This window comes from Lutra lutra, chromosome 14 (assembly GCF_902655055.1).
Source record: "Lutra lutra chromosome 14, mLutLut1.2, whole genome shotgun sequence".
Classification (NCBI taxonomy): Eukaryota; Metazoa; Chordata; class Mammalia; order Carnivora; family Mustelidae; genus Lutra; species Lutra lutra.
Window position 1 is genome coordinate 3,307,852 of NC_062291.1, and position 26,498 is coordinate 3,334,349.

The 26,498-nt window shown below is 44.8% G+C and overlaps 1 protein-coding gene across 3 annotated transcripts in view; it reads left to right on the forward strand.

Annotated features, from left to right (window-relative positions):
* The first annotated feature begins 620 nt into the window (after positions 1-620).
* DISC1 (DISC1 scaffold protein) overlaps positions 621-26,498 on the forward strand; it is a 380,218-nt gene continuing 354,340 nt past the window's right edge. For 2 of the 3 annotated variants that reach the window (XM_047702999.1, XM_047703001.1), the window contains exon 1: positions 621-825. In XM_047702999.1, coding sequence (XP_047558955.1) covers positions 768-825 — 58 coding nt within the window. In that variant the 5' untranslated portion in view covers positions 621-767. The remainder of the gene's footprint in view (positions 826-26,498) is intronic. The other variant, XM_047703000.1, reaches the window with a different exon arrangement.

Consider the following 26,498-nt stretch of genomic DNA (forward strand, 5'->3'; position numbering starts at 1 on the left):
GGACAAGAATCATTTCTGGCAGGTGCATTTCCGGGGGGTGGGGTGGGGAGGTGCTTCAGTAGCCTCCTTGACTGAACCAAACAGAAGGGGCGAAGGAGATCAGTCAGGGGGCCCAAGAGCTCCGCATGGACCACAGTCTGCCTCCTGGGCTGGCTGCCCAGCGTGGGGAGGGGCTCTGGGAGCGGTCCACTGCTGCCGGAAGCTTCAGAAAGTTGGATTCCGTTTAATTTTTGAGCAATTGCTCTGCGCATCTCTTTCCTGGTGTGACCGGTCTTCTTCCCACCTTCTCCCCACCCTCTCTTCCCGCCCCCCCATCTCTTCCATCAGCTCTCTGGTCACTTCCCTAATCAGGCGTCTGGGAGGCGCCTCGCAGACCCCACCCCAGTGGGCTGCCAGTCTCCTTTCCTGTACACCCGTCGCCCACCGCCACTTCCCCTCGCGGGTGCGCTCAGCAATGAGCCAGAGGGCGAACTGCAAACTTTCAGAGGTCCTGGAGGCAGGCTGTGCGCTGCCCTCCCCAGCCGCGCGCGGGCGTGTGTGTGTGTGTGTGTGTGTGTGTGTGTGTGTGTATGCGCGCGCGCCTCTGAGTGTGTAAGGGGCCGAGGCTGGAAAGGAAACCGGCCGCCTCGCGGAGAAGGAAGGAGCCTCCCCCTTCCTCGTCGCCCCCCTCCCCACTTCCCGTCCAGCTCGCTGTCGCTTCCCCCCTCCGCGGGCCTCCGGGCGCACGGAGCCTGCCCACCGCAGAAGAGCTGGAGGAGCTGGGGCGCATGCTGGGCGGGGGACCCCAAGGCGCCCTGGCCGGTGGCGGCGGGGGCCACGGTGCAGGTAGGGGCGCTGACACGGTAGCCGGCGGGGCCGGGGCTCGGGTGTCGGGTGTCGGAATCCAGGCGGGGAGGGCGCGCTCTGCCCCTTGGAAATCGTGTAGGTCCGGGGTTGTGCCTCTGTTCCCATCCTGGGTTCAGTGCACCCATTTCGAGGCGAAGGAAACCGAGGCAGGGCGCGTGGCGTGCCGGGGTAAGGGAGGATTGGGTCTGGGGCTGCCAGGTCCCTCCTTTAGGACTGAGCCAGGATCCGGCAAGCGGCAGTTTCCCGAAACTGCGCTCGTCCGACCGGCCGCCCTCCGCTGGTCCTGGCGGCGGACGAAGGCGTCAAGGGCTTGGGATTTGGCTGGGTGCGGGGACCCTCACACTCGCCTTGTCCTGAGGTTCAGCTGAAGCTCGGGCTCCACCCCACCAGCGACCTGGAGGGAGGAGGTTGGGGATGGGACAGGGAACACAGTGCTGGCTCCTCTCCAAGGGGCCGCTCTGCGAACAATTTCACCTCCCACTTCCGACTTGGCGACGGCGACGCCCACATCCCGGCTCCGGAGAGACAGCTCCGTTTCCACCTCCCTGCGCTCGGGTCACGCTGTCAACTCTGTGCTGACACCGAGGGCTTTAAGTGGATTGTTGCTTTGCAAGAATGGCAGGGCTTCTTTTCCCGACTCACTGTTCAGACATATGCGGAGGAATTTGAGACTTTCGGAAGGGAGTGGGATTTGGAGTTTGGGTGCTGGATTGTGTCATAGCTGCGCCAGAAGAGGGCCCGGTGACTTTAGACACATCCCTTAACATCTTGGAACCTTGGTTTCCTCAAATGTGAAAGGGGATGCTTAGTGTGTACTCAGTTAAGACATGAAGTTTGGATAATATCAGAGTCCTAGGAGCTGGGAGTTGGAGACAGGCGGCCTGCATCTCAATCTTGGACTTAGTCATCCCTCAATTTCCCCATTTGTAAAGTGGGGATGGTGTCAGTGCCTACCTCGTAGGGTTGTTATGGGGTTTAAGTGGGGCAGTGGGTCTGAAGCACAGTCCAGTGCCTGAGATAGTAAGCTTTAAGTAACCTTAGTTCCTATTTTTACTAAGCAAAACCTAAATAATTTGGAGTGATGTGGAAATACCAGTTTGCTTTGATTAAGGTATAAACAGAGGAGTACTTTATTTATTTAAAAATTTATTTATTTATTTGCTTTTTCTAAAATAATAGGAGGCAGAGGAAAAGGGAGAGGGAGAGAATCCCAAGTAAACACCCTGCTGAACAGGTGCCCATGGGGGGCTCCATCTCTCTACCCCGAGATCATGACCTGAAGCTGAAATCAAGAGTCAGATGCTTATCCGACCGAGCCACACAGGCGCCCCAGTGATGGAGTATCTTAAAAGAAACTTAATTTTATTATATTCGGGCATGGCACCTGAAGCCTTCAGAGGTTTAGTTGTGAACCTATGCCGCTGTTCAAAGACAGCCTGGACCTGCTTTCTGAGCTCTGTAAACTTGGGCCTCAGTTTCCTGTTTCTTTACAAAAAAAGACCAAAGACAAGAAAAGTGGGGGCAGTGATTACTGCTTTTTGGGCTGATAGAGCCTCCTGAAGATCAAATGAGGTAAAAGATCTGAAAGAGTCTTGAAGAGCACGAGTCGCTCTGTAAACGTAAGACATCACGGCTACCAGCAGGGAATAACAATGGCTGCCGTTTTTCAGAGCCTGCACTGTACCAGGCACTGTCTTAGGAATCCCTTTGATGCCATCCGCCCTAAACCTTCGCGAGGTGGGTATTTTGAAACTTCGCTTTCCCTGTACAAAGCTGAGATGCAGGGCTAGCCTGCCTCTTTCCCAAGGTCACATGGTAGTTAAGGTAAAGCCGGGATGAGAACCCTCTTGTGGGTGCCTCTCACAGGTGTGTTCTCAACCACTGGCCAAGCTGAAGCCATGGAGACGAGCTGTGGCTCAGGGTAGACCAGGGTTAGATTATAGGGGCTTATATATCCTAACATATTTACAGATTCTAAAATATGAGAGGGGGTACCTGGCTGGCTCAGTCAGTAGAACATATGACTCTTGATCTCAGGATTGTGAGTTCAAGCCCCACATTGGGCACAGAGATTACTTTAAAAAACATTTTATATATATATGTGTATATGAGTGAATTGTTAGTCCTAGCAGATGAGACTTTGACATAATCTAATTTTTTAATCCCTGTTTTAAAATCCCATTTAAACTATTTTCTTGCACAAATAAACAATGAAAATTTGCAGAGAAAAAAGGTATTAAAATCTTGACAGGACGTATCCCAAGGATTCCTGGCAAATCTCAGACTATATGAAATCTGAAGTCATGTTTTATTTTAATGCTTTAAGTTTGCCGAACTCTTCGGATGGTACAGGAGGTGGAAACTGGCATTGCGGCTTTCCATGTCACGGGGATCGTGCAGGGCTGGGACCCCCCACTCCCCATATTTCTGCAGGGACTTCACTGCTCACCTGCGATAACCCCAGAGGGAAACGGGCCTTTTGAGAAAGTCTATGTACCGGAGGGAGAGTGAATCCCACGTCTCTCTGCTGCAGAAAGAATCCCAAATTCCTTTATTTCCTAAATGAAGTTCTCCTGTTCTTTTTTCTTCTTCCAAGAGCAAAGCATGCTCATTACAGGAAGCACAGAAAACAACAGACAAGAAAAAGAACATTAAAAAATCACTGTAATCCCATCAATGGGGGCAAATAGCTTCACATCTCTGTTCTTGTAAACCGTTTCTGTGCTGTGTTCATCAATGTGTATCTATTTTAAAAATGGGAGGCAAACTATTATTGTTTTGTTGAATGACAAAAATAATACTTGTTCAATGCTCAAGCATCCAGACATCAATTTAGGAAAGAAGCCAAAATGTATTAGGTTCATTAAAACTTTTCCTTTAAAGGAAATCTGAAAATTTTGATTGGAAAAGGATTGGAAATTAAGTTGCTGTTGTTTGAGTGTGGTTTTGGCCAAAGTTTGAAGAACTTTAGAACCAAGAGAGGATATAGTAGTGATCTTGAAATAATATCTAAAATCCAGCATAGAGCAAAGATTTTGAGTATAAAAATAGGTAACATTTTAGATTGGAGTTATTAGAATCATTGTTTTGATAATGATGATAAGAATTCAGTTTATGTGCTGGGTTCTTGCAAAGCAAGCAGAGGGCCCTGCTTCCAGAGATGCCTTTGGCTGCCACTCAGGGGCTGGGGACCGTCCCCTCTGGCACAGCCTGGGCCACTTGTGGCCAGTCATTTTTCAGCCAGCACCATTTAGGAATGTAAGACTTTTAGCCTTAGGGAGACTTACAGTGTTTGTTCTTGACGTTTATGTCTTTGTGGGGAAAATTCCTTAGTGAATATCTTTTGTGCAACCATCATGCAATTTTTAGAACGCCTGCCACAGATGCTCTGACCATCCTGAATCCATTTTTTTTCTTTTTTGAAATCAGTTTACCAGCTGCTTATTTGGGCAGACTTTGCAGTCAGTTTCCAAGTTTTCACAGCAAGTGGAAGTGGGGAAGGACTGTGGCTGACCAATGACTATCAGAGAAAGCTGGCTTTGGAAGGCAGTGGGGAGCCCACATGGTGTGCTGCGCGGCTCACACGATCAGAAATGGTTGGCAGAGATCGTAGGGCTTCCTCTGATCACGAGGGTCCCTGGTGGTCAGGTGTTAAAAACAGAATCACAGAGCTATTGCTGGATGAAGTTTCCGAAGATTAATGGGTTAAACCTCTTGAGTTCTGGCAGGTGAGACGCTGAGGTGCATTTAGCAAGTGCAAATGCTGAAAAGTATATATTTGGTCAGTAGGATGGTAGTCGTGGGTGCAGGAGCCCTGGTCGCAAATGAAGTAATGGAAATAAATAGGCTTAGGTTGTCTGTCACTTTTCAGCTTCACGTTAGTGTCCCAGCCATGTGGCGTTGTGCTCATCCACTTAAAATACATGGACAAAATTCTGCCTGTTCAACTCTTAACATTCGCCTGTCATGGGAGGACTTTCCCCCTTTATTTGCAGATCTGTCTGAACTCTCAGAGGAGTGCAATTAAGACAGTAACCTCCTGGAGGTACGAGATAGCAATCTTGGAGGGTAAGTCATACATCAGGGTGCACTGACATTGAGTGGAAATAGAGGTCACAGAGTCAGGCCTGCTTAGATTGCGGTGGAAAAGGCGAGGAGTGGCAGGAGAGTGGGTATTAGAATCTGGGTCTTCCCTTACTGAGAGCTGTTTCCATTAAGCTTTGCTTCATTCCATAGTTTGGCATAATTCATCACTGCTTACAAATATTGAGTGAACCAAATTAAATCCTTATTGATTTAGGTATTTTGGAATTGGCTGCCTTGGAAAGCACTGAGTTTTGTTTGTCTTATTTTTTTTTTTTTGGTCATCAGAAGCATTGAAGTTGGTGTTGGGTGATTCTGTGGTTGAATACAGTGGGGGAGTCTGCCTGTAGGGAGGAAGGTTGGATTGGGTGACTTGTGGGAACCCTCATAGCTCTAGGATTCTGTGATTTTTGTCCTAGAGGATTTGAGGTACTGTGTGAATTTCCTATTCCCCGCTTACTGAAATTGCATATTTTGAGCCCCCCAGCCCCCCAGGTGATTCCATTTCAAGAGGTCTAGACAGCTCCCTGCAGTTAGCTGCCCGAACGCAATACTTACTTTAACTCCCCAGGGTTGCACATATCAAGGATTGATATTAATCATTAACATGATCGTGTTCATCCAGGCAAACAAGTCGACCAGGAATAGAAACATGCATTTCACAGTTGGCCCTACATGGAGACGAATTGCTTTCTTAGGTCGAAACGTGAAATATCTCAAGTTTAACGAGTGAATTGCGTCCTGAATGTGGAAGCTGAGGTTAAATTTAGTTTTGTGACATGTACACCAACCTAACTTCTTTTTCACAGTTGTTGTCTCTTAATTTGTCAGTGGATTGATAAGATGATTTGACATGCGATTAGGCTTGCTTTATGACACAGGAGAATGCATGTTTTTGGCGTTTACAAGTGAACGCCATCTTACTCGATCTTACTCGAGCACTGATGGGAAGAGGAGGACCACTTCACAGGGGTCAAATGAGAAAAGATGTAAATTTGGAGATAAATTGGGGTTCTCCGGTTTCAAATAAACTGGACAGTTAGAATTGGAAAAGCTGTTTTATAATTCCAGATCCTCTGATGGAGAAAGGTTTGTGTATTTCAGCATGAGTCTTGATATTTTCCTAGTGCTTTCCTTTATAGCCACAGGCCAGGCAGAGTGAAATATGAAACAGCTGTGCTTGGGCAGAGATAATCTGCATTCGGTTGAAATAATAGATCTGGAGGCCTTAAACTACCTTGACTTTTTTTTGGAGATAGAATTGACCTACATTAATTTCAGATGTACAACATAATGATTTGATATTTGTATGTACTATGAAACGATCGCCACATAAGTCTAGTTAACATCCCTCACCACGCAGTTACAACATTTTTATCTTGTGATGAGAACTTTTAGGATCTATTTTTTTTTATTTTTTTATTTTCAGCGTAGCAGTATTCCTTGTTTTTGCATCACACCCAGTGCTCTGTGCAACATGTGCCCTCTCTAATACCCACCACCTGGCTCCCCCAACCTCCCACCCCCCCGCCCCTTCAAAACCCTCAGATTGTTTTTCAGAGTCCATAGTCTCTCATGGTTCACCTCCCCTTCCAATTTCCCCCAACTCCCTTCTCCTAACTCCCCCTGTCCTCCATGCTATTTGTTGTGCTCCACAAATAAGTGAAACCATATGATAATTGACTCTCTCTGCTTGACTTATTTCACTCAGCATCATCTCTTCCAGGCCCGTCCATGTTGCTACAAAAGTTGGGGATTCATCCTTTCTGATGGAGGCATCATACTCCATAGTGTATATGGACCACATCTTCCTTATCCATTCGTCCGTGGAAGGGCATCTTGGTTCTTTCCACAGTTTGGCGACCGTGGACATTGCTGCTATGATCATTGGGGTACAGATGGCCCTTCTTTTCACTACATCTGTATCTTTGGGGTAAATACCCAGTAGTGCAATTGCAGGGTCATAGGGAAGCTCTATTTTTAATTTCTTGAGGAATCTCCACACTGTTCTTCAAAGAGGCTGCACCAACTTGCATTCCCACCAACAGTATAAGACGGTTCCCCTTTCTCCACATCCTCTCCAACACATGTTGTTTCCTGTCTTGCTAATTTTGGCCATTCCAACTGGTGTAAGGTGGTATCTCAATGTGGTTTTAATTTGAATCTCCCTGATGGCTAGTGATGATGAACATTTTTTCATGTGTCTGTTAGCCATTTGTATGTCTTCATTGGAGAAGTGTCTGTTCATATCTTCTGCCCATTTTTTTTTATATGATTGTCTGTTTTGTGTGTGTTGAGTTTGAGGAGTTCTTTATAGATCCTGGATATCAACATTTTGTCTGTACTGTCATTTGCAAATATCTTTTCCCATTCCGTGGGTTGCCTCTTTGTTTTCTTGACTGTTTCCTTTGCTGTGCAGAATCTTTTGATTTTGATGAAGTCCCAAAAATTTATTTTTGCTTTGGACCCTCAACTCTACGGTCAAATGATCTTCGACAAAACAGGAAAAAATATACAGTGTAAAAAAGACAGTCTCTTCAATAAATGGTGCTGGGAGAACTGGACAGCTATATGTAGAAGAATGAAACTTGACCATTCTCTTACACCGTACACAAAGATAAACTCAAAATGGATAAAAGACCTCAACGTGAGACAGGAATCCATCAGAATCCTAGAGGAGAACATAGGCAGTAACCTCTTCGATATCAGCCACAGCAACTTCTTTCAGGATATGTCTCCAAAGGCAAAGGATCTACTTATAAGATCTTTTAAGATCTACCTTGACTATCAATCCTTCTGTTTCCCCTTGTCTGGTTACAGAGTTCTCTTCTAGAGACATTAGCTTATCCATTTGTTAACTCAAGAGTGTTTATTTTATGTACTCTGCACATGGCACGGTGTCGTGCACAGCATGGTGCTTAAAGATGTATTAGATTGTCCTCATGGACCATCCAGTCTAGAGGGAAGATGTAGAAAAGCCTGGGGTTCTTTCCAAGTGATGGAAGACAATGCTTGGGGCTTAGCAGCCACTAATAGGAGGCTTCTTTGGAGGGCATTTCAGGACTTCCCTCTGTCTTCCTAGTTTTTTTTTTTTTTTAAGATTTTGTTTATTTGACAGAGAGACAGTGAGAGCAGGAACACAAGCAGGAGTAGTGGGAGAGGGAGAAGCAGGCCTCCTGCGGAGCAGGGAGTCCGATGCGGGGCTCATCCTGGGACCCCAGAATCATGACCTGAGCTGAAGGCAGACGCTTAACGACTGAGCCACCCAGGCGCCCCTGTCTTCCCAGTCTTGACACTGATTCTCTGTCCTGCAAGTCCTTTCAGTCAGCCTCACGCTGCTGCCATGATAATCTTCCCAAAGCACAGATATAATTAGGTTACTGTTACTCTGTGCAAAGACTCATTCTCCCACAAGCAAATTTTTAGCATTCCTTGCCAGGCCTTCCATAAACTGGTCCCGGAATCCCTAAAACTGACACTCTGACTCTTTTATTGCACACGTTATTCTGCCTCCCAAGAATATTATAGAATTCGGCCTCTTCCCCTACACCCCCATATCTACACATCAAAACATTATCCCTCATTTAAGATCTAGCCTGTAAAACTTCTCAGCCTTCCCTGGTCTTCTAGCATCATCCACTCCTTCATCCCTCTTAGTTATAGTTGGTTATGTGTTTAACCTGCTTTTCTTTTCTTTTTTTTTTTTTTAAGATTTTTATTTATTTATTTGACAGACAGGGATCACAAGTAGGCAGAGAGGCAGGCAGAGAGAGAGGAGGAAGAGAGCCCGATGTGTGGCTCACTCCCAGGACCCTGGGATCATGACCGGAGCCAAAGGCAGAGGCCACTGAGCCACCCAGGCGCCCCTAACCTGCTTTTCTGACTCAGCTGTAAAGTCCTTCATGGAAGAAGTTTGGGGAAATGGAAAAATGGACAAATTATGTCATCTTAATCCAACTGCTGTATTTTCTTAACTCTTTGATTTGAGAGGATCTAGTCTGGTTTATAGCCTTACCCTCTCATCTGTGTAGTATGCTTACGGTTTACCCCACCTCCCTGAATTGAATTAAACTCTTTAGTATATTTTAGACAGACTCATTCAGTCTGTAGATTAACTATCTCTGTTATTTTTATGTCTTTCAAAAGCAATCAAGAGTTTTAGAAGTTCCGTTCAGTTCAAATGTTTATTGAGATGCACAAACCACATTGCCAGATTCGGTGGTAGCAATTTAAGGTAAGAAAAAATGTAGAATACGTCCATATAGCTCAGTGGAGAAAAAAGAGTTGATTCTTGTGAAGTTTCTGGATGCGGTTTAATCAGAACGACTGGGCACATTGGGAGGCACCAGAATCATTAAGAAGTAATTAGCACCTAGTAGATGCCCAATGAATAGTATATAGAGTGGATGGATGGATGGGGGAGAAGAAAGGAGGAATCCTTTAATTCATAATTTATCAATTATAGTGTTTACTTGTAGGTATAATTTTGAAGATAACTTACAAAAGTATTGATTCTCACGCTTATATAGAAAATGTGCTGCTCTTCCCCTAGGAAGAGACATAGCAGTTCTCCATCTGTAGAAACTGCATTCATTTCCTGGCTGTGGTGTTGTGTTTGCTGAATTTCGTCGACATTCTCTTCTGGCAGCCCTGTGGTTGAGGACACACACTTCCCAGGCCAGGGGAGGCCCCCAGCTGTCTGGGGACCATCTCACGCAGTCTCACACTGATGCAGCACGCATGATCTCACCCTCTACCCGGAGAGCCAGCTGGCCTTGGGGATCGTAGGTTGAGTTCTGAGCTATTTCCCAACCATGCGGCTTTTGTGCGTCTTTCTTTACGTGACTTCTGTAGTACCGTGAAGGAAAAATGTACAAATTCTATAATTCTAATCCAACTGTTAGCTCTTTGATTTGGGATTATCTAGCACATTTATTCAAATATTGTTTTAGAAACATTTTTGAAAAGCATAACGTGATCTATAAGAAAAGGCATTGACATTGTCTCTGTTTCCTCCCATTTCGCTGAGGTAGAACAGGGCTCAGTGGAAATAAAGTGAGATGTTCCAAGGGGGTTGCCTTATCTTAGGCTAATCTTGGGATGAATTTATAGTGACACTGCTCTTAAGTTTGGTATCCTGCTTTTTAACGAACAAATGACCACCACCCCCCGCCCCAACCACTGCCTTTAAACAGTATTCTATTCAAATTTGGAGACTGCCTTTTCCAATAAAATGAACAATTATTAATCATTACAGACCTGGGGAAAGGGTGAGTCAACCACGAATTTACTATAGAGAAATACACTCTTTTGGGTATGTGTTTGCATTCATCTGGGCTCAATTTCTTGAGGGCAGGCCTAGTCTTATTTATCTTCTTATCACTTCTGTTAGACCTGAGGTAGGAACAGGGACTTCCTGACTGGCATGGTTTAAAGTACCATGTGCACTCTAGCCCCCACGGCAGGAGAACTGCTTCCTAACCAGGGCTGCGTTAGCAAGAAGAGGGTAGGGTATTTGTTTTAAAGTTGGTTTTACATGGGGGCGTCAGGGGCCACAGTCAGTTAGGCCTCCGACTCTTGGTTTCGGCTCTGGTTATGATGTCAGGGTCATGGGATGGAGCCCCGGGTAGAGCCCCAAGTCATGCCTTGGGTCAGGCTCTGTGCTCAGTGGGGAGTCTGCTAAAGTTTCTCCCTCCCTCTCCCTCTGCCCCTTCCCCCTGCATGTGCTGTCTCTCTCTCTCTCTCTCTCTCTAAAATAAATAAATAAATAAATAAATAAATAAATATTTTAAAAAAAATTAAAGTTGCTTTTACATGCAGGCACAACTCTATGTCAATACAAGTGATAAAAACCCCTAAAGGTGCTTCCATTCACATATTTCATAAGAGAAAAATGTCAGCGGCCCATATCAAAGCACATTGCCACGACTGTAATTTGGAGTGGCTTTAGAAGACGGTGAGAAATGGGTGCGGGGGTGGGGATATGCTGCAGCATCCCCGAAGCCAACCCTTGCCCTTGTCACGATATTGTATCTGTTTTCCGTGAATTCCTGTGAATTCCTGAAACATCAGATGGGTGCGTGGAGTGCATTGCCAAGGCAAAGCTCATTTAAGCCATGATCAGAATGCTTCAGGTTACTTGTTGCTGTGCATACAGTGATGGCCAGCCATGATTGTTCAGGCGGCCAGATGGAAAGGGCTCTTGGCTGGGGTCAGAATCTGGGCCAGTCCCTTACTCTCTCTGGGTCTCAGTATCCTCCCTTCTGGAAACGAGGGGAATGAGATCAGGCCCTCAGTGCAGAATTGTGGTCAAATCATTTCTCAAAGAGCTCATCACAATCTGTAATATGTGTGTGCATAGAATTGCTTTTGTTGTAAACTTGCTGATACTGTTTCTAACATTGGTCCTACCTGTGATCTCCGTTCACCTTGTAGCTCGTTCCTCGTACCCTCATCTGGGTCCCGGATCCCTTAACTGAATCACATCAGTGTTTCTGTGGCCAAGTAGATGCTTGTTCCCAGAACTAAGTGGAATAAATAAAGACCCTTGACCGCTTTGTGTCTGTGCACACAAGGTTTGCAACTGTATGAGTTCCGTCAGATCAGACGGCTGCAAGACGGAGAGAAAGCCTGTGGTTCTCAGACAGAGACTCCTGGGTTTTGGAATCCTAGAGGATGCATCATGAACTTGTACTTAATAGTTATTGTAGCTTCTCTTCGTTCCCCCCTGCCCCTTCCTTTCTCCTCTCTTTCCAATTCCTAGCCCATTGGGTGGTCTCTACTGTTTCTCAGATGGGCTGCTGATAAGCGGTCACCAAGCCCAGTGCTGCCCAAGGGGCAGGCAGAGGGACGTGAGAGGTGTCGCAGGGAGGACGGGAATAAGATCGTGCGGAGGGTGTCTTGTTTAGTCCGGCTTGAGCACGTTTCTGGAGCAGGAGAGCAGATGGCCCCTCATCAAGGGAGTACTGGCAGTCTGCTCTGCGGGGGGGCGGGGAGGGGGAGGTTCCTGTACTCAGCTTCCCAGACTGCGCGCTCCATGCCTCCGTGGCCTTGGTCTGACACTTGGATTCTTGTGCTTCGCCTAGCAGTTTGGGACGGCCAGGCTGTGTAGACTGCCTTGCACTAGTTTTGATTCCTCTCTTCAGGCTGCCTCTTGGATGAATCCTTTATTGCCACATTTTGCAGCCCAAGGGCAAATGATACCTTAGGCTGTATGCTTCCCCGGGCTCCAGAGACTCTGCTTGTCTTGGTGGGAGCACGGGACCACCACTGTCATTGACAGGCCTGCTGGGGAGAGAGTTGAAACTGTCGAGGTGCCGCCTGAAATGCCCCCACCTGAAACCAAGGGGAGCGGGTCCTTCGGCATGTGCAACACTGCCTTGGGCTCCGAGCACGCTAGAGCTGCTTGTGATAAGGCTTCCTAAGGGTGATTAATACCAAATGTATCATGGTGAGTGAAGGCTACTTGACAGAGCATGTTGAGTTGGCTCTGCAAAGGGAACACTGGTCCTGACCCCATCAATCTTTGCATTTTTCAAGGTGCAATTTAATTTTGGTTTTGTCTTTATAAAGTTTTCATCTGCATGAAATTTAAGCTCTCTAAGATTCTCCATAACGGCACTGTGTTTCGGTTTCTTCTCTGATGGTTTGCCTCTCCTGCTGCAGAAAATTTCCCGCTCCTGCTGATATCATTTCATACCCAAAGAGGGCATTCTAACCTTAAAAGAAGTTCAGCTCAGCACCGTGCCTGCCATCGCCTTTCTCTCTAAACTCAGAGTTTGCTCACTCCCTTGGCTTCTCAGGTGTTTTGGCTCCAGGGAAGAAATCGTCACGGTTCACATTTATTTAATAAAACCATGATGGAAGCCGAAGGAACCCAGGCGCACATGGGACAGAGCGGGACCTGGCTGTTTGCTTCCCCACTGAGCCTCGCTGCCCCCCTGTGCATTTGTAGAGCCGTCCCTGGGAGCTGTTTTTGTGGAGGGAGAACTTCTGTGAGGCTGGGGAGTGGACAGGGCGTTTGGCTGGTCCTTTGGGTGTCCTTTCAGCATTGTCTGCAGTGAGTGTGGAAGTCAAAGGCCCTTCAGTGCAAAGATAATGCCGGCTTGTTCCCTGGAACCCCCAAAGAGCCAGAGTCAAAGGGGCTTTTGTTTTACCAACAGAAAAACCCACAGGAAATCCCAGCTTCAGGGATTCCTGTGCAGTCTCATTGTTTGCTCAGATCAGACTGTGCTTGGGCTTCCTCTGAGAGAGGCAGTAACTTGTACAAAAAATAAATACATGATAGGATGCTGGGGGTCAAGTGCACGTGCCGTGTGCACTAGCATGCAGGTCAGACACTTGCCTTAGACCCTGGTGCTCAGGTTCTTTTAGCAGTGAGCTCTTGGCTAGTGAATTGAAGGGGACAATAGCCACATCCTGCTGTGATGAGAATTGACTGTGGTCATATGAGTAAAGATCTGGCTACAGTGTCTGTCTCATCGTGGGTACCTGCATTATTATTACTACTGTTATTATTGATGGGCTCTTATTAGATTTCAAATCTCTAACAGCAGTTCTGTCACTTACTACGTGTATTCCCTTCATCCGTAAGCTGGGCGGTGATGATACTTGTTTCGCAGGGCCTTTCTGAGCATTCCGTGAGATAATATATGCAAAGGGCTTAGGAAAACAGTGGCAAATTAAAATAGGGGGGATGCAGCCTTCAGGTGGTCAGGTGATTTCCTGGCCAGCATCCTGGTGGAGGGGTGAGTGGGGCCAACATCCAGGCTGGGCCCCCTGTGCGAGGAAGGCCTGCCTTTTCCCAACTCGTCAGCTCAGAGGGACTACCTTTTACTAATTTAGCTTCCCAGAGGGGATGTCTTTTTATAGTTCATCACCCCCGAGGAGGTGCCTTTTAAAAAACTGGTCCAGTGGTACCCTATGTGCCAGCAGTGGCCCTGTTGACAAGAGCAAGGTGCTATTACCAATGTAGCAGACAAGGCCTTCTGGAAGGAGTGTGTGGCATGCTTTACCTGGCTCCGTCTTGCTCACTTCACTGTAATTTCAGTGATGGTTACCATGGTCAGAGCAACAATTTTGCCATTTCCCCAATTCTAAATTTTCCCTAGAATTTTCCTTGAGGCCAAGGGCAGTCGTTCCCCTGCCTTCCAAGGCCCCCTTCCTCACCACCGCCCTGTATGTGTCCTCCGGAACGGACACTTGTTAACACAGGTTGAAAAGAATGGGTAGGAGTGTAGGCTGGGTGCTGGATGTTGACTCTTGGCCCCTTTCCCGCCCATTCTGTGCTTTGCTCTTTACTGCCGAGGCCGGGAGTCTGAAAACAGCACATCTCATGCTCCCTTGCCGGCTCCCTTCCTGTTAAATTCTGCCAGTAAGAGGCCCTTGTGGGACACCAGAGGCAGGAGGAAGAGAAAAGCTTCTGGATTCTGGGTTTTTCAGTGGGGCAGCTGCAGACATGAGCTGGAGCCATGGCAAGGCTGGGGGATTTGGGTTTCCTGAAGCCCTGCCAAGGGGCGTTTCTTCCCAGGCTCCAGAGCCAATACACGTTTCCTCTTCCACTGCTGCAGACTGGGCAGGCTCCGGAACACAGCCCGGGAGCATCAGCCTCCCACCTCGAGCTACTGCCCTTCCTCCTCCTTGCCTTTCCTTCTCCTTCGTTCTCTTCCAGTTCTTTCCACACCTTTGTGTCCAGCACTCTAGATTAAAAGTCCTCTGTTTGGGGATCCCTGAGGTGAGTTAAAGCCTCTGCCTTTGGCTCGGGTCATGGTTTCAGGGTCCTGGGATGGAGCCCCACATCGGGCTCTCCGCTCAGCGGGGAGCCTGTTTCCCCCTCCCTCTCTGCCTGCCTCTCTGCCTACTTGTGATTTCTGTCACGTAGATAAATAAAATCTTAAAAAAAAAAAAAAAGGTCCTCTGTTTGGTGTACTTGGGAGTGGCTTCAGTTTTCCTACCCCACATATGGCTTCTGTGGATCTAAATCTGTGGGGTGCTCGGGGGCTGGTACACTCCCTAGGATCTCAGAGCACATGGACCCTTCCTCTGTTTCCATCTTCATCACACATCAGGATTACTGTGCTGGCCTTTAAAATAGGTTTTCAGCCTCTAGCCTCTTCCTAATCACAGTGGACATTCTGGTCAGATTAATTTTCCTAAAACTCTAGTTACCTGACTCACTCCTCTGCTCAAAACCCTACAATTTTTATGGCAGCCATTTAGCAAAGATACAGTCACCTGTGACCTAGACCCCAGTGGCGGGAATCATTACCAGGGATACCTCTTCTGCAATCCTAGTAGAGGTCTGGGTGGTCAGAGGGTCTTTCCTTCACCCTGCCTGGGAAGAAGGCAGTTAGCTCAGTGACAGACACACCAGAGGTCACACGGGTGTGAGGAAGATTTCAGAGCCTGGTCTGTTCTCCTTCCTCTTAAAAGAAATGAACAGGACATTATAGGGTCACCTGGAAGAAAAATAATACAGTTCATGCTCAAATATAGCTTTGTTGTTTCTACATAAAAAAACAAAACACAGGCATTGTAAAGAAGAAAAACAAGCCTGAAAAATACATCAAGAAATGATCACTGGAGTCCCACCTTCCTCAATTCTTTATAATGAACATCCTTCTAGAAGGTTCACAGAGCCTCTGTCATATACACATATAGTTTTATAGAAATCGGATCCTGCCGCATCTTGTTTTTTAACCCGCTTTTACTCCCACTTATGAGTACCGCACAGAAACGACTTCATGTCAACAAATGTGGCTTTGCGTCGTCATTTTGAACGGCTACATGGTAACTGCCTGTTCGTAGCATGATTTACTCATCCGGTTGCATCAAATTGGAATGTTTACAGTTGTCACCCTTTAGAACATGCTAACTCTTATTAAGTTCTTGTATTTAAGGGGTGCTCGTGCCATAACAGATATTCTGAGACACTGGCACCCGAAGACATCAGACGTGTATCTCTATTGAGGTAAAGTGCATATTCTCCCTCTGTTTACTGGGGGTCGGGGCACCAGGCTCTGCTGGAGGGCCTGCCCTGCCTTCCACGGCCATTCGGGGACTCAGCCTGACAGAGGCCCCACCACCTTCAGCATGAGGCTTCCAAAGCTGTCCGAGCCTTTGCCACTCAGCTGGCAGAGAGTGGAAAAGAAAGCAGAAGCTCTCACGGTAGGTTTTTACCGATCAGAACCGGAAGTGTTGGCCAGGGTCATTGGCCAGGGTCAGTCACGTGGCCACACCCAGCTGCAAGGGAGGCTGGGAAATGTCTCTTAGCTGTGGATGCGGGAGGCAAGGGAAATAGGTTTGGTGAACCGTGCCAGTCTCCGCCATAGCTTTCTCTGCTGGTCACCAAACTCCTGTTTCACTCTTCCCTGACATTTCGACTCACCCCTCCCTGGAGGAGACGCCGGAGGTCCCACGGAATCATTGCGTCTGGATCATCCTTCAGGATCTCTGGCGGATGCACCGTCTTCTCTGCATCAAAATGAAGGTCCTCATGTTTCTGTGACTTGCGAATTAAGAAAGAAAAATACTTGCCTTCTTCCAGCCTCTCTCAGCTTTCAGTGGTGGGGCAGAGACAGCATAAAAGCACCAAAAACTCCCGCTTGGAACAGGGTAAATATAAAATAGGGTATGCACAGTAGCCATGGGTACAAAGCAATCATGAAAGCCATTGGGTAGGCCAGGTGGAGGCCCCCTAACCAGGGGGTGGGAGAACTTTCTCCATTAGACCTTGGTTCTGCTTTCTGAGAGGAAATCTCTTATTGATTGGTCTCCATGGTCTGTCCTGCCAAGTTCTTCTTTTCTTTTATTCTCCATGGCAACATTTGAAGCAGTTGCTGGGGAGTCTGCCATCTTCATGAGGGAGTGCATAGCTTTTGCTGCCCTATTTGATGCCCTGAGGTCTTTTCAGGCTCTTACAGACTTTTTAATTTTTTTAAGTTCAAGCTCATGGTTTCTCAGGCTATATGTTTCTGTCAAAAACTTAGTAGGGTTCTCTTCTGTTTTCTTCCATTAAATTCCTTATACCAAGAGCTAATCCCAGAGGTGTTCCCCCCCCCCCCAGGCTTTATTATCAAGCTTGATTTATTGCATTACTTTATCACCCCATGCCCTTCTTTCTCAACTAAATGGTGATTACTTTGAGGCCCTCAAGCTCAGACGGGAATGCAACGCTGAGGTTTTGGGCCTTTGACTTTCAAGTTTTTTCAGTCTAATTTCTTACTGTTTGAGATTAAGAAGCAGCCAGCTTCCAGCCCTTTCCAACACTTTAAGCACACACATTTCTGCATTTTATCCTGTTTCATTTGTGCTTGCAAACAAATTTTTTTTTTAAAAAACGATTTTATTTATTTATTTGAGAGAGAGCAAGAGTGTGAGAGAGAGCGGGAGGGAGGAGCAGAGGCAGAGGGAGAAGCAGATGCCATGCTGAGCAGGGAGCCTGATGTGGGACTCAGTCTCAGGACCCTGGAATCATGACCTGAGCTGAAGGCAGCTGCTTAACCTGATTGAGCCACCCAGATGCCCTGCAAATAAATTCTTGACAGAGCATATCTCTTTTTAAAAATATTACTATAATATTTACTATTTCTTTGATTTTATTACTAATGTTCTACTTACCAACTCTTTCCCTAGAGATACAAGCATGGTGGAAATAGGTCTGCTTTTTTAGTTACTGCAGGTGATGATTTTACCAAATATTTTGCCACTGCACAACTTGGGCCTCCATCTTTCCAACCTCTAAGATCAGTTTCCTTGATGTCCACTGCCTGATTACTAAGCCAGTCCACTCATTTTAGATAGTACCCTAGTGTAAGGCACCTGCTGTTGTAAGGTAAAACCCAAATTCTCAGTGGCATGTAACTTTTAGGGTTTGTATCTTACTCATATAAATTACACTTTGAAGCCAGTTTGTTGTTGGTGGTGGTAGAGGGTAGGGGTTTCACTCTATTTATTCATTCAGGGTTTCAAGTGGACCAGGTCTCCTCTGTTTTCAACACATGGCTTCCAAAGTCACCCAGAGGGTCAACATCCAATCAGTAGACAGAAGGAAAAAGAGTGTGGAACAACTGCAAAGGAGGTTTTCCTAGGCTGGGCCTGAAAATGGAAGACATTACTTTTATTCTCCACTTTCACTCACTCCATTTTCACTCACACTCATAGCTACACATAATTTTAGGGAAACTGGGAAATGTAGTCCAACTGTGTGTCCAGGAGAAAAGGGAAATGGGCTGGTGAGCAGGTTTATGTTTCTGCTTGGGTACCTAGGTGGCAGAGACTCTTCTAAGAGCCTTACATATATGAACTCCTTTAATTCTTTGTGGTAGAGATTGTTGATATCCTCATTTTACAGATGGGAAACTGAGGCACTGGGAGGTTAAAAAGCTCCCCAAAGCCTACAAAGCTACTAGTGGTAGAGTCAGGAGGCCCTCAGCTCAGGGCCTGCAGCCTTATTCACTACTCTATACTGATAAAATTAGAACACCATTGAAAAATAAAAGTGAAATATAAAAATGATAAAGGTGAAGATCAGAGATTCAAAGATTAAAAAGTGAGATTTAGAAGTGATTAATTCAAAAACTACATAAAATAAAGAGAAATAACTATTTGAGAAGCAGAGATAGAAACTTAAAAGAATGATACACAGCCTTCAATGTCATATAAGGATAAGATGCTATAGATGAGACATAATGGAGAACGATTAAAGAAAGTAGAAATGAAAGGAAAAGTGTTTATATGTTGGTGGGAATGCAAACTGGTGCAGCCACTGTAGAAAACAGTTTGAAGTTTCCTTAAAAAGTTAAAAATAGAGCTTCCCAAGACCCAGCAATGGCACTACTAGGTATTTTACCAAAGGACACAAAAGTAATAATTCAAAGGGACACAGGCACCCCCATGTTTATAGCAACATTATCTACAGTAGCCAAATTATGGAAAAGCCCAATGTCCCTCAAGTGATGAACGGTTTAAGAAGATGTGATGTGTATATATACAATGGAATATTTTTCAGCCATCAAAAAGAATAAAATCATGCCATTTGCAAAGACATGGATGGAGCTAGAGAGCATTATGCTCAGTGAAATAAGTCAGTCAGAGAAAGACAAATACCATATGATTTCACTCATATGTGGAATTTAAGAAACAAAACTAATTAACATGGGGGGAAAAGAGAGAGGCAAATCAAGCAACAGACTCTTGTTTATTTATTTTTAAAGATTTTATTTGTTTATTTGACAGAGAGAGACAGCTAGAGAGGGAACACAAGCAAGGAAGAGGGAGAGGGAGAAGCAGGCTTCCCACTGAGCAGAGAGCCCGATGTGGGCCTTGATCTAAGGACTGTGGGATCATGACCTGAGCTGAAGGCAGATGCTAAATGACTGAGCCACCAAGGCACCCCCAAGAAACAGACTCTTATTGATAGAGAACAAACTGAGGGTTGATGGAGGGAGGTGGGTTGGGGATGGGCTAGATGGGGGATGGGCATTAAGGAAGGCACTTGTGATGGGCATAAGGTGTTGTATGTGAGTGATGAACCTCTAAATTCTACATGTGAATCCAATATTACACTATATGTTAACTAACTAGAATTTAAATAAAAAAATTGGAGAATAAAGAAAAAAGTTGTTTATAAAATACATGTAAATTGAGATAAAGCATCCCCAGAGGAGATGAAAAAGTAGTATAATATTACCAAGAAGAAAAATGTTAAGTAAGTGAAAATGAGAGTTAAGCAAGTGAAAATAAAAATATTAAGAAAGGTAAAGGAGACTCAAGACTCAATATTCAGTAAGTCATAATACATTTATGGCTCAAAACCAAGAAAATACAGTCATACCTTATTTTATTGTGCTTTGCATATACGGTTTTTTTTTCTTAGTTCATTTTGTTTTTAAGAAATTGGAGGTTTGTGGCAATCCTGCAGTAAGTGAGTCTGTGGCACTGTTTTTCTAACAGCATTTGCTGTCTTTATGTCTCTGTGGCACATTTTGGTAATTCTAAGTATGTTTCAGACTTTGTCGTTTTTTTATGGAGATCTGTGATCAGTGATTAAGATGTGTTGAAAACTCAGATAATGATTAGCAGTTTTTAGTGCCGAAGTACTTTTAAATTAAGGTATGTACATTGTTTTTTTAGACATAAAGCACACTTAACAGACTGCAGTATTGTGTGACTGTAACTTTTGTATGCACTGGGAAATCAGAAAATTCACTGGACTCACTTTATTATGATACTTGTTTACTGTGGGGTCTGGGACTGAGCTTGCAAGGTCTTAGAGGTATGCCTGTAGAAGTTTCCCCAATGCCAAATGCAAAAAAGTTTAAACAAAACTAAAAACAGAAAATGATAAATGAAACTAAAAATATAAAAATAACAACTCCTTTAGAAGACTATGAGATTGTATAAATTAACAGGAAAACAGGAAAAATTTGTGGCAGCATCAATCCTGCCCTCACAGTGCTCCAATCTGAATTTATGCCTATGATTCGGGGTTCCCTAGTAGGCATTTTCAGAGTGGAGAACTGGGGGGTGGGTGGGTAGAGGAAGGGAACATGAGTCCCTCCCTCCTTTATAGGACCTAGAATGCTTGAGTGGAGTGATGTCTGCAAAATGGTGGAGTAGAAAGCTCCAGGCCCTTGCTCTCCCACAGAGATGTTCAAAAAGACAAAAACAATCAGAGACTGGCTAAAATAACTTCACAGAAGCTCTAGAAAATAGTTAGAGGTCTAAAGCAACTAAGTGAATGCCCAGTCAAGAAAAAATCACATTGAAAATGGTAGGTTCTATGGAATTTAAACAGTAAATGCACAAAAATATCATTATAAGTCTGTGTTAATGAGTACACAGTGTATAAAGATGTGATTTGTGACATCAGTAACATAAAGGGGGGACAGAGCTGCGTAGAAGCAGGGCTTTTGTATTGAACTTTAGTTGGTATCAATTCAAATTAGATTATTATAACTTTAGAATATTGTGTGCGATCCTCATGGTGGCCACAAAGAAGACGTCTGTAGAGTACACACAAAAGGAAACAGGAAGGAAATCAAAATGTGTCACTATAAAAAGTCAACTAGACTCAAAGGAAGTCAGTGAAGGAGGAAATGAGGGAAAAACAAACTGTAAGACATGAAGACAACAAATAGCAAGATGGCAGAAGTAAGCCCTTCCTTATCAGTAATTGCTTTCCACGTGAATAGATTAAACTCAGCAAAAGGCAGAGATTGGCAGAATGGATAAAAAAAAAACCTCCCATGATCCAACTACATGCTGACTACAGACACTTTAGCTGTAAGGACACACATGTTGAAAGTAGAAAGGTAGAGAAAGATACATCTTCCACACAAATAGTAATCAAAAGAGAGCTGAAACTAATATTAGACAAAGTAGACTTTAAGTAAAAAAGTGTTGTAGGAAACAGAGAAGGACATTAGATATTGATAGAAGGCTCAATTCACCAAGAAGTAGCATAGTTATATATGCACCAAATGTCAGAGGTCTGAAACACAGGAAGCAAACATGGACGGAATGGAAGGGAGAAGTAGCTCTGAGTGGAATGCCCGGGGGACACAGCAAGCGACCTAGGGCAGCCTCCTTCATGATTCCCATATCCACCATCTTTCAAGTCCCTGACTTGGTGTGAATTCTGACCTCAGATGTGCTGCCCCTATGACATGGTGATGAACATCCCCACGTTGGCATATCACTTCCCACCCTCCTGTCCAGAGGCCTCTCTTTCCTCCAGACTCTGTCCCCTTTAGCAAGCCTTTTGAACGAGCCCAGATTAATGACTTGGATCACTTGCCCTTGGCCTATTGTACGCCTTGTCTCTATCACTCCTTTAGCACATTACATTCGATATTTGACACTTGAATTTATATTTTGTCTATTTGTTGGTCTCCCCAAACAAATCTTCAGTTCCATGGGGGCTAATGCTTTTGTTTTAGTCCCTGGCACTTGACACCATAACCTGGATGCAGAATCTTTTTTTTTCTTTTTTTTTTTAAAAGATTTTATTTATTTATTTGACAGAGATCACAAGTAGGTGGAGAGGCAGGCAGAGAAAGAGAGGAGAAAGTAGGCTCCCTGCTGAGCAGAGAGCCTGATGCGGGACTCGATCCCAGGACCCTGAGATCATGACCTGAGCTGAAGGCAGTGGCTTTAACCCACTGAGCCACCCAGACGCCCCTCTTTTTTTTTTTTTTAACTGAATCAACAGATATCTCTTTAAATTAGGCCCAAACAGTAATCTTAACCCTAAGCATTAGCTAATGGAGGCATCACAGATATTAAGTTGGGCAGCATAGCTAAGCTACTGAAGTTTGTGACCTCCAGTTTCCTAATTTTTAGATCTGGGGTCTATTTTATTGTGCCTCTACCATGTTTGTCAGGCCATGTGTGAAGGCTCTCACATAACCATCATAACAGCCTAAAGAGGAGGTACTGTTCTTATCCCCATTTTTCAGATGAGAAAACTGAGGCCCAGAGACACTGAGTAACTTGCCAAAGTTATGCATTCCGTAAATGGAAGAGTTAGACTTTGAACCCACATCTCCCTGACTCTTTGCTTATTATTATTTTAAAGATCCACAAATACTTACCGTTCAGTCCTTTAAGTTCTTATCTTGCTTGTGATCTAAGTTCACGCCCTTCATTACTTCCCCCCACCCCCCATTATGGTGAGGTAGGTAGAATAATGGCCCCTCAAAGATCTCTGCTTACGAATCCCGGGAACCTGTGAATACGTTACCTTCCATGGCAAAAGAGACTGGAGATGTGTTTAAATGAAGGATCTTCAGGTGAGGGTACTATTTTGGGTTATCCAAGTGGGCCCGGTGTAATCACTGGGTCCCTCTAAGTGAAAGTGGGAGGAAGGATGAGAGGAAAATGGGAGGAAGATCTAAAGATGCTCAACTCCTAGTTTTGAAGATGGGAGAAGAGGCCATAAACCAAGGAATTCAGGGCTTCTAGAAGCTGGAAAAGTCCAGAAAACAGATTCTTCCCTAGAGCCTCCATAAGGAAAGTAACCCTGTTGACACCTTGATTTTAGCCCAGTGACTCCCATTTTTGACTTCTGACCTCCAGAGCTATAAGAGAACACATCTGTGTTACTTTGAGCTAGTAAGTCTGCGGTCATTTTTTTACAGCAGCAATAGGAGACTAATACAATCGTTTTTCTGCTTTCCCAGCTCTCTGGAAGATTTCTGAACTAGTTCTCTAAAATTCCCTCTCCCTTCACATCTCTCCCTCCCTCTGCCATCATTCCAAGTCACATTCCAGAGCCCTGTGTCACCACTGGGTTATCACTCTCTGTGTATGTGGTAAGGTTCTTACTTAAGGCCATGTAGTGCTTGTGACCTTTCTGGCTATTTTCTCTTAAAAGGTGGTGCCCAGTAAGGGAGAGAATAGTCCATATGTGTTCTTAGCAGCACAGGGAGCAGTAGGTCTCCTGGCTCCTTAACCTGAATGTTAGGTCCCTTCAGTGCAAGCCAAGGCAATGCTTAATTTTGAGGCTCACGTCACATCACACTGGCCACTCATGTTGAGTTTACTGTTCTCTACAACCTTTCCGTTTTTCCACATCATATTAAAACAGGAGACATTATGAATTGTTTTTGCATCTTGTAGACTGTCTCCCACCCTGACTCATGTAGCTTTTGGCTCAAGGAAGGAAAAAATATACGGAATTAATCTCCCCAGGGAAAGATTTAAAGGTGGGGCTACTAAGGAGAGGCAGATGGAATTCTGAAAGAAAGATGGCAGATCTAGAGCTAAGCCAGTTAAAGGGCTGTGTGCACTTCGCTTTGGTGCATAAATAAAATATGACAGTCAGTGTCAGCTAAGAAACCCTCAGCAAACATTGAATCTCATTTTTTAGTATTGCATGGAAATGTTGTTATTATTATTATTATTATTATTATTTAACAAATAGTGGTATGGTGTAAAAGAGAATCAGAGAGACAGGTAGATCTGCCCAGACACAGGATCTGGCCATCCTCTGCCCACCCGCTCCCCACATGCTCTATAGAGGACATAGGATCTCCCAGCCATTTCACTCCATGAAACGTTTGTGACATTGCCAGCTTGAAGGGTAAAGGGAAATGCTCTCAGGGAAAAGAGAAGGCTTTTATCCCTGCCCAGTCGTCAGGGGCCCAGAGGATGCCTGGGAACCTGAGAATCTGGAGAGGGGAATTCAGGATTAACTTCAGCAAAGGAGGGTGCTGAGGTTATTGAGAATTTCAAAGAGGGAACAGTCCTTTCCTTTAAAATTCAGAGCAGCTGTGCTCAAACCCTCTGGGCTTCTCAGAATTTGTGTTTAAATGCTTATGTATTCCTATGCAAATATCTCAAACAATGTAGCTAAGATGCGGTACCTCCAAAGTAGATGAACCAGCTAGCTCCCCTGCGTGGTCGCCTTGCACAGCCTGGTTGAGCGAAGACAGGAGCCCATATCCTGAAGGATGTCCTTACAGAACAACTGGGATTCAGTGCCTCCTAAAAGAAGGAGGAAAGCAATTGGCAAGATTATTTCCATTAACTTCAAGGTACCCAAGAGGGCCACGGAGGTCTTATTCTCTCTGGTTTAGATAAATTTGGGGCAATCCAAAGGTTGCCAAGGGTTGGAGGGGGAAAATTTTAATTTGTACACTGGAGTTTTGCAGTCTGGCTGACCCCTTTGGAGTTTACCTCTCCTGAAATGGCAGAATCAGGCTTCCGTGCTTCCTTACCTTCGGCGACCTTCCCTCAGCCCTCCCATCCCTGATAAGCTTCAGGGAAGTTATTCTGCTTGTATGATCTGTTGTCATATTAACACACACAGAATAATTGCCATTCAGACTTCGCTTGGATGTGCCTCATCCTTGCTAAGTTAAGATTAAATTGCTCTCTTCTTTGGTAAATCCAATTCAGATTTCAAACTGACCATAGGTTAAAGTTTTAATTTAAAATTCTTCTTCTTTTAAAAATTAGCAATTCAAATTGGCCAGGTTGGTAAGGCAGCCCGGATTCTGAGCCTGTGGTTGTTGGCAGGGGTTTTAGCTGTCATCTGTCCTGAGCGATGCTTTGTTGAGCTCTTCTGGGGACAGAATAGTCGATAGTTTAAATAGATTACGCGTAATGTAAATGAAAGAGTTTTATAAATTGTAGAACATTCAACAAATATTAACTAGTACTAGCACTTACAAAGATGCTTCTTCCATTGTTGCCAGCTTATTACAACATGTGTTTTCATATTGAACTCCTAGCTTGCTTTTTGTGAATATAAGTTAGAATGAATAATTTCATAAATCATTTAGTAACATTTCTCACCTCACACACTCATTCCTGTACAGGTAAGGGATGTGTTCCCCAAAGGTACAAGAGATGATTTTCAGAGTCACAGGACATGACATGGAATAGCGTTAACTCACAGTCTTACATTTTCCTTCTGCCAAGGAGAAAGTCTGTTTGCAGCTAGTGTGTCTTTAACCTTCTCTAAAACTAATTTCCCTTGTAATAAAGATGGAGCTGAGTGGGCTTCTGTCCCCAGAATCCTTGGCCAACAACAAAAAATGGAGTTTTTCCACTGCCTGTATTTGTATGCTTACCTTCTAATTATGGCAAGCGGTTGTTCATATCCCATTTATGGGCAATGCCATAAAAATATTCTTTAAAGTACATCTGTTTAAGCAAAAGAAATGAGTCAGTTTAAGCAAAAGTATAAGGAAATATTATTATAGGTGGTGTTCTTTTCTCTTTTTAAACTTTTTATTTAAATTAAATTTAGCTAACATATAGTGTATTATTAGTTTCAGGGGTAGAATTTAGTGGTTCATCAGTTGCGTAGGTGGTGTTCTGCCGTAACAAGCACCATGAAGCAGTGTTAGACTGGGTGATGTTTGGGACACATGGCTCTCTGTGGTGCCTGAGAGATGAGCCATTGATCCAAGTGCTACCCTTGATACACACAACACAAGTTTTACTCTGTATCACATGGCATTCTTAAGGATTTGAAGACAGTACTCATGTTTCCTTCCTTAGGAAAGAGTTCCCTCTTCTAATTCTTCCCATGTTCCATGTATGTTGCCCCCAACCCTAGGTGTGCATGAGTCTGTCTGTTTCTCTCTTTGGGAAGCTCCCTGTTCATCGTGTGTAGAGTGTATAGAAACAGTCCTGATTCTCCTTCTCCTCCTCCTCCGCCACCTCCCCCTCCACCTCGTCCTCCCCCTCCCCCACCCTGTCCCCCTCCTCCTCCTCCTCCTCCTCCTCCTTCTTTCTTCAAGCAGTGCTTGTTCTGAATGAAGGGAGCAGTTCCTCAAATGAGATGAGAAAGGGAGACCAGGGCTCAAAGGAGACTGATAGCAATGACACAGAAAGAAGATTCACAGTGAGGGAGATGCCTGTGAACTGTTAGGAGGAACAACTGGGTAGAGATGCAGGAGGGGTATCTGTATCCTCAGGTGTCTTTGTATCAGTGCACAAAATAGGGCTTGTAAGCAGAATGAAATTGAAATACTCATATCAGGTGGTGATTTGGGTTGGAAAGTCTGCAGGAGTGTCTTTGTGGCTCGATTCTCTGAGCTTGAAAGTTTCTCATC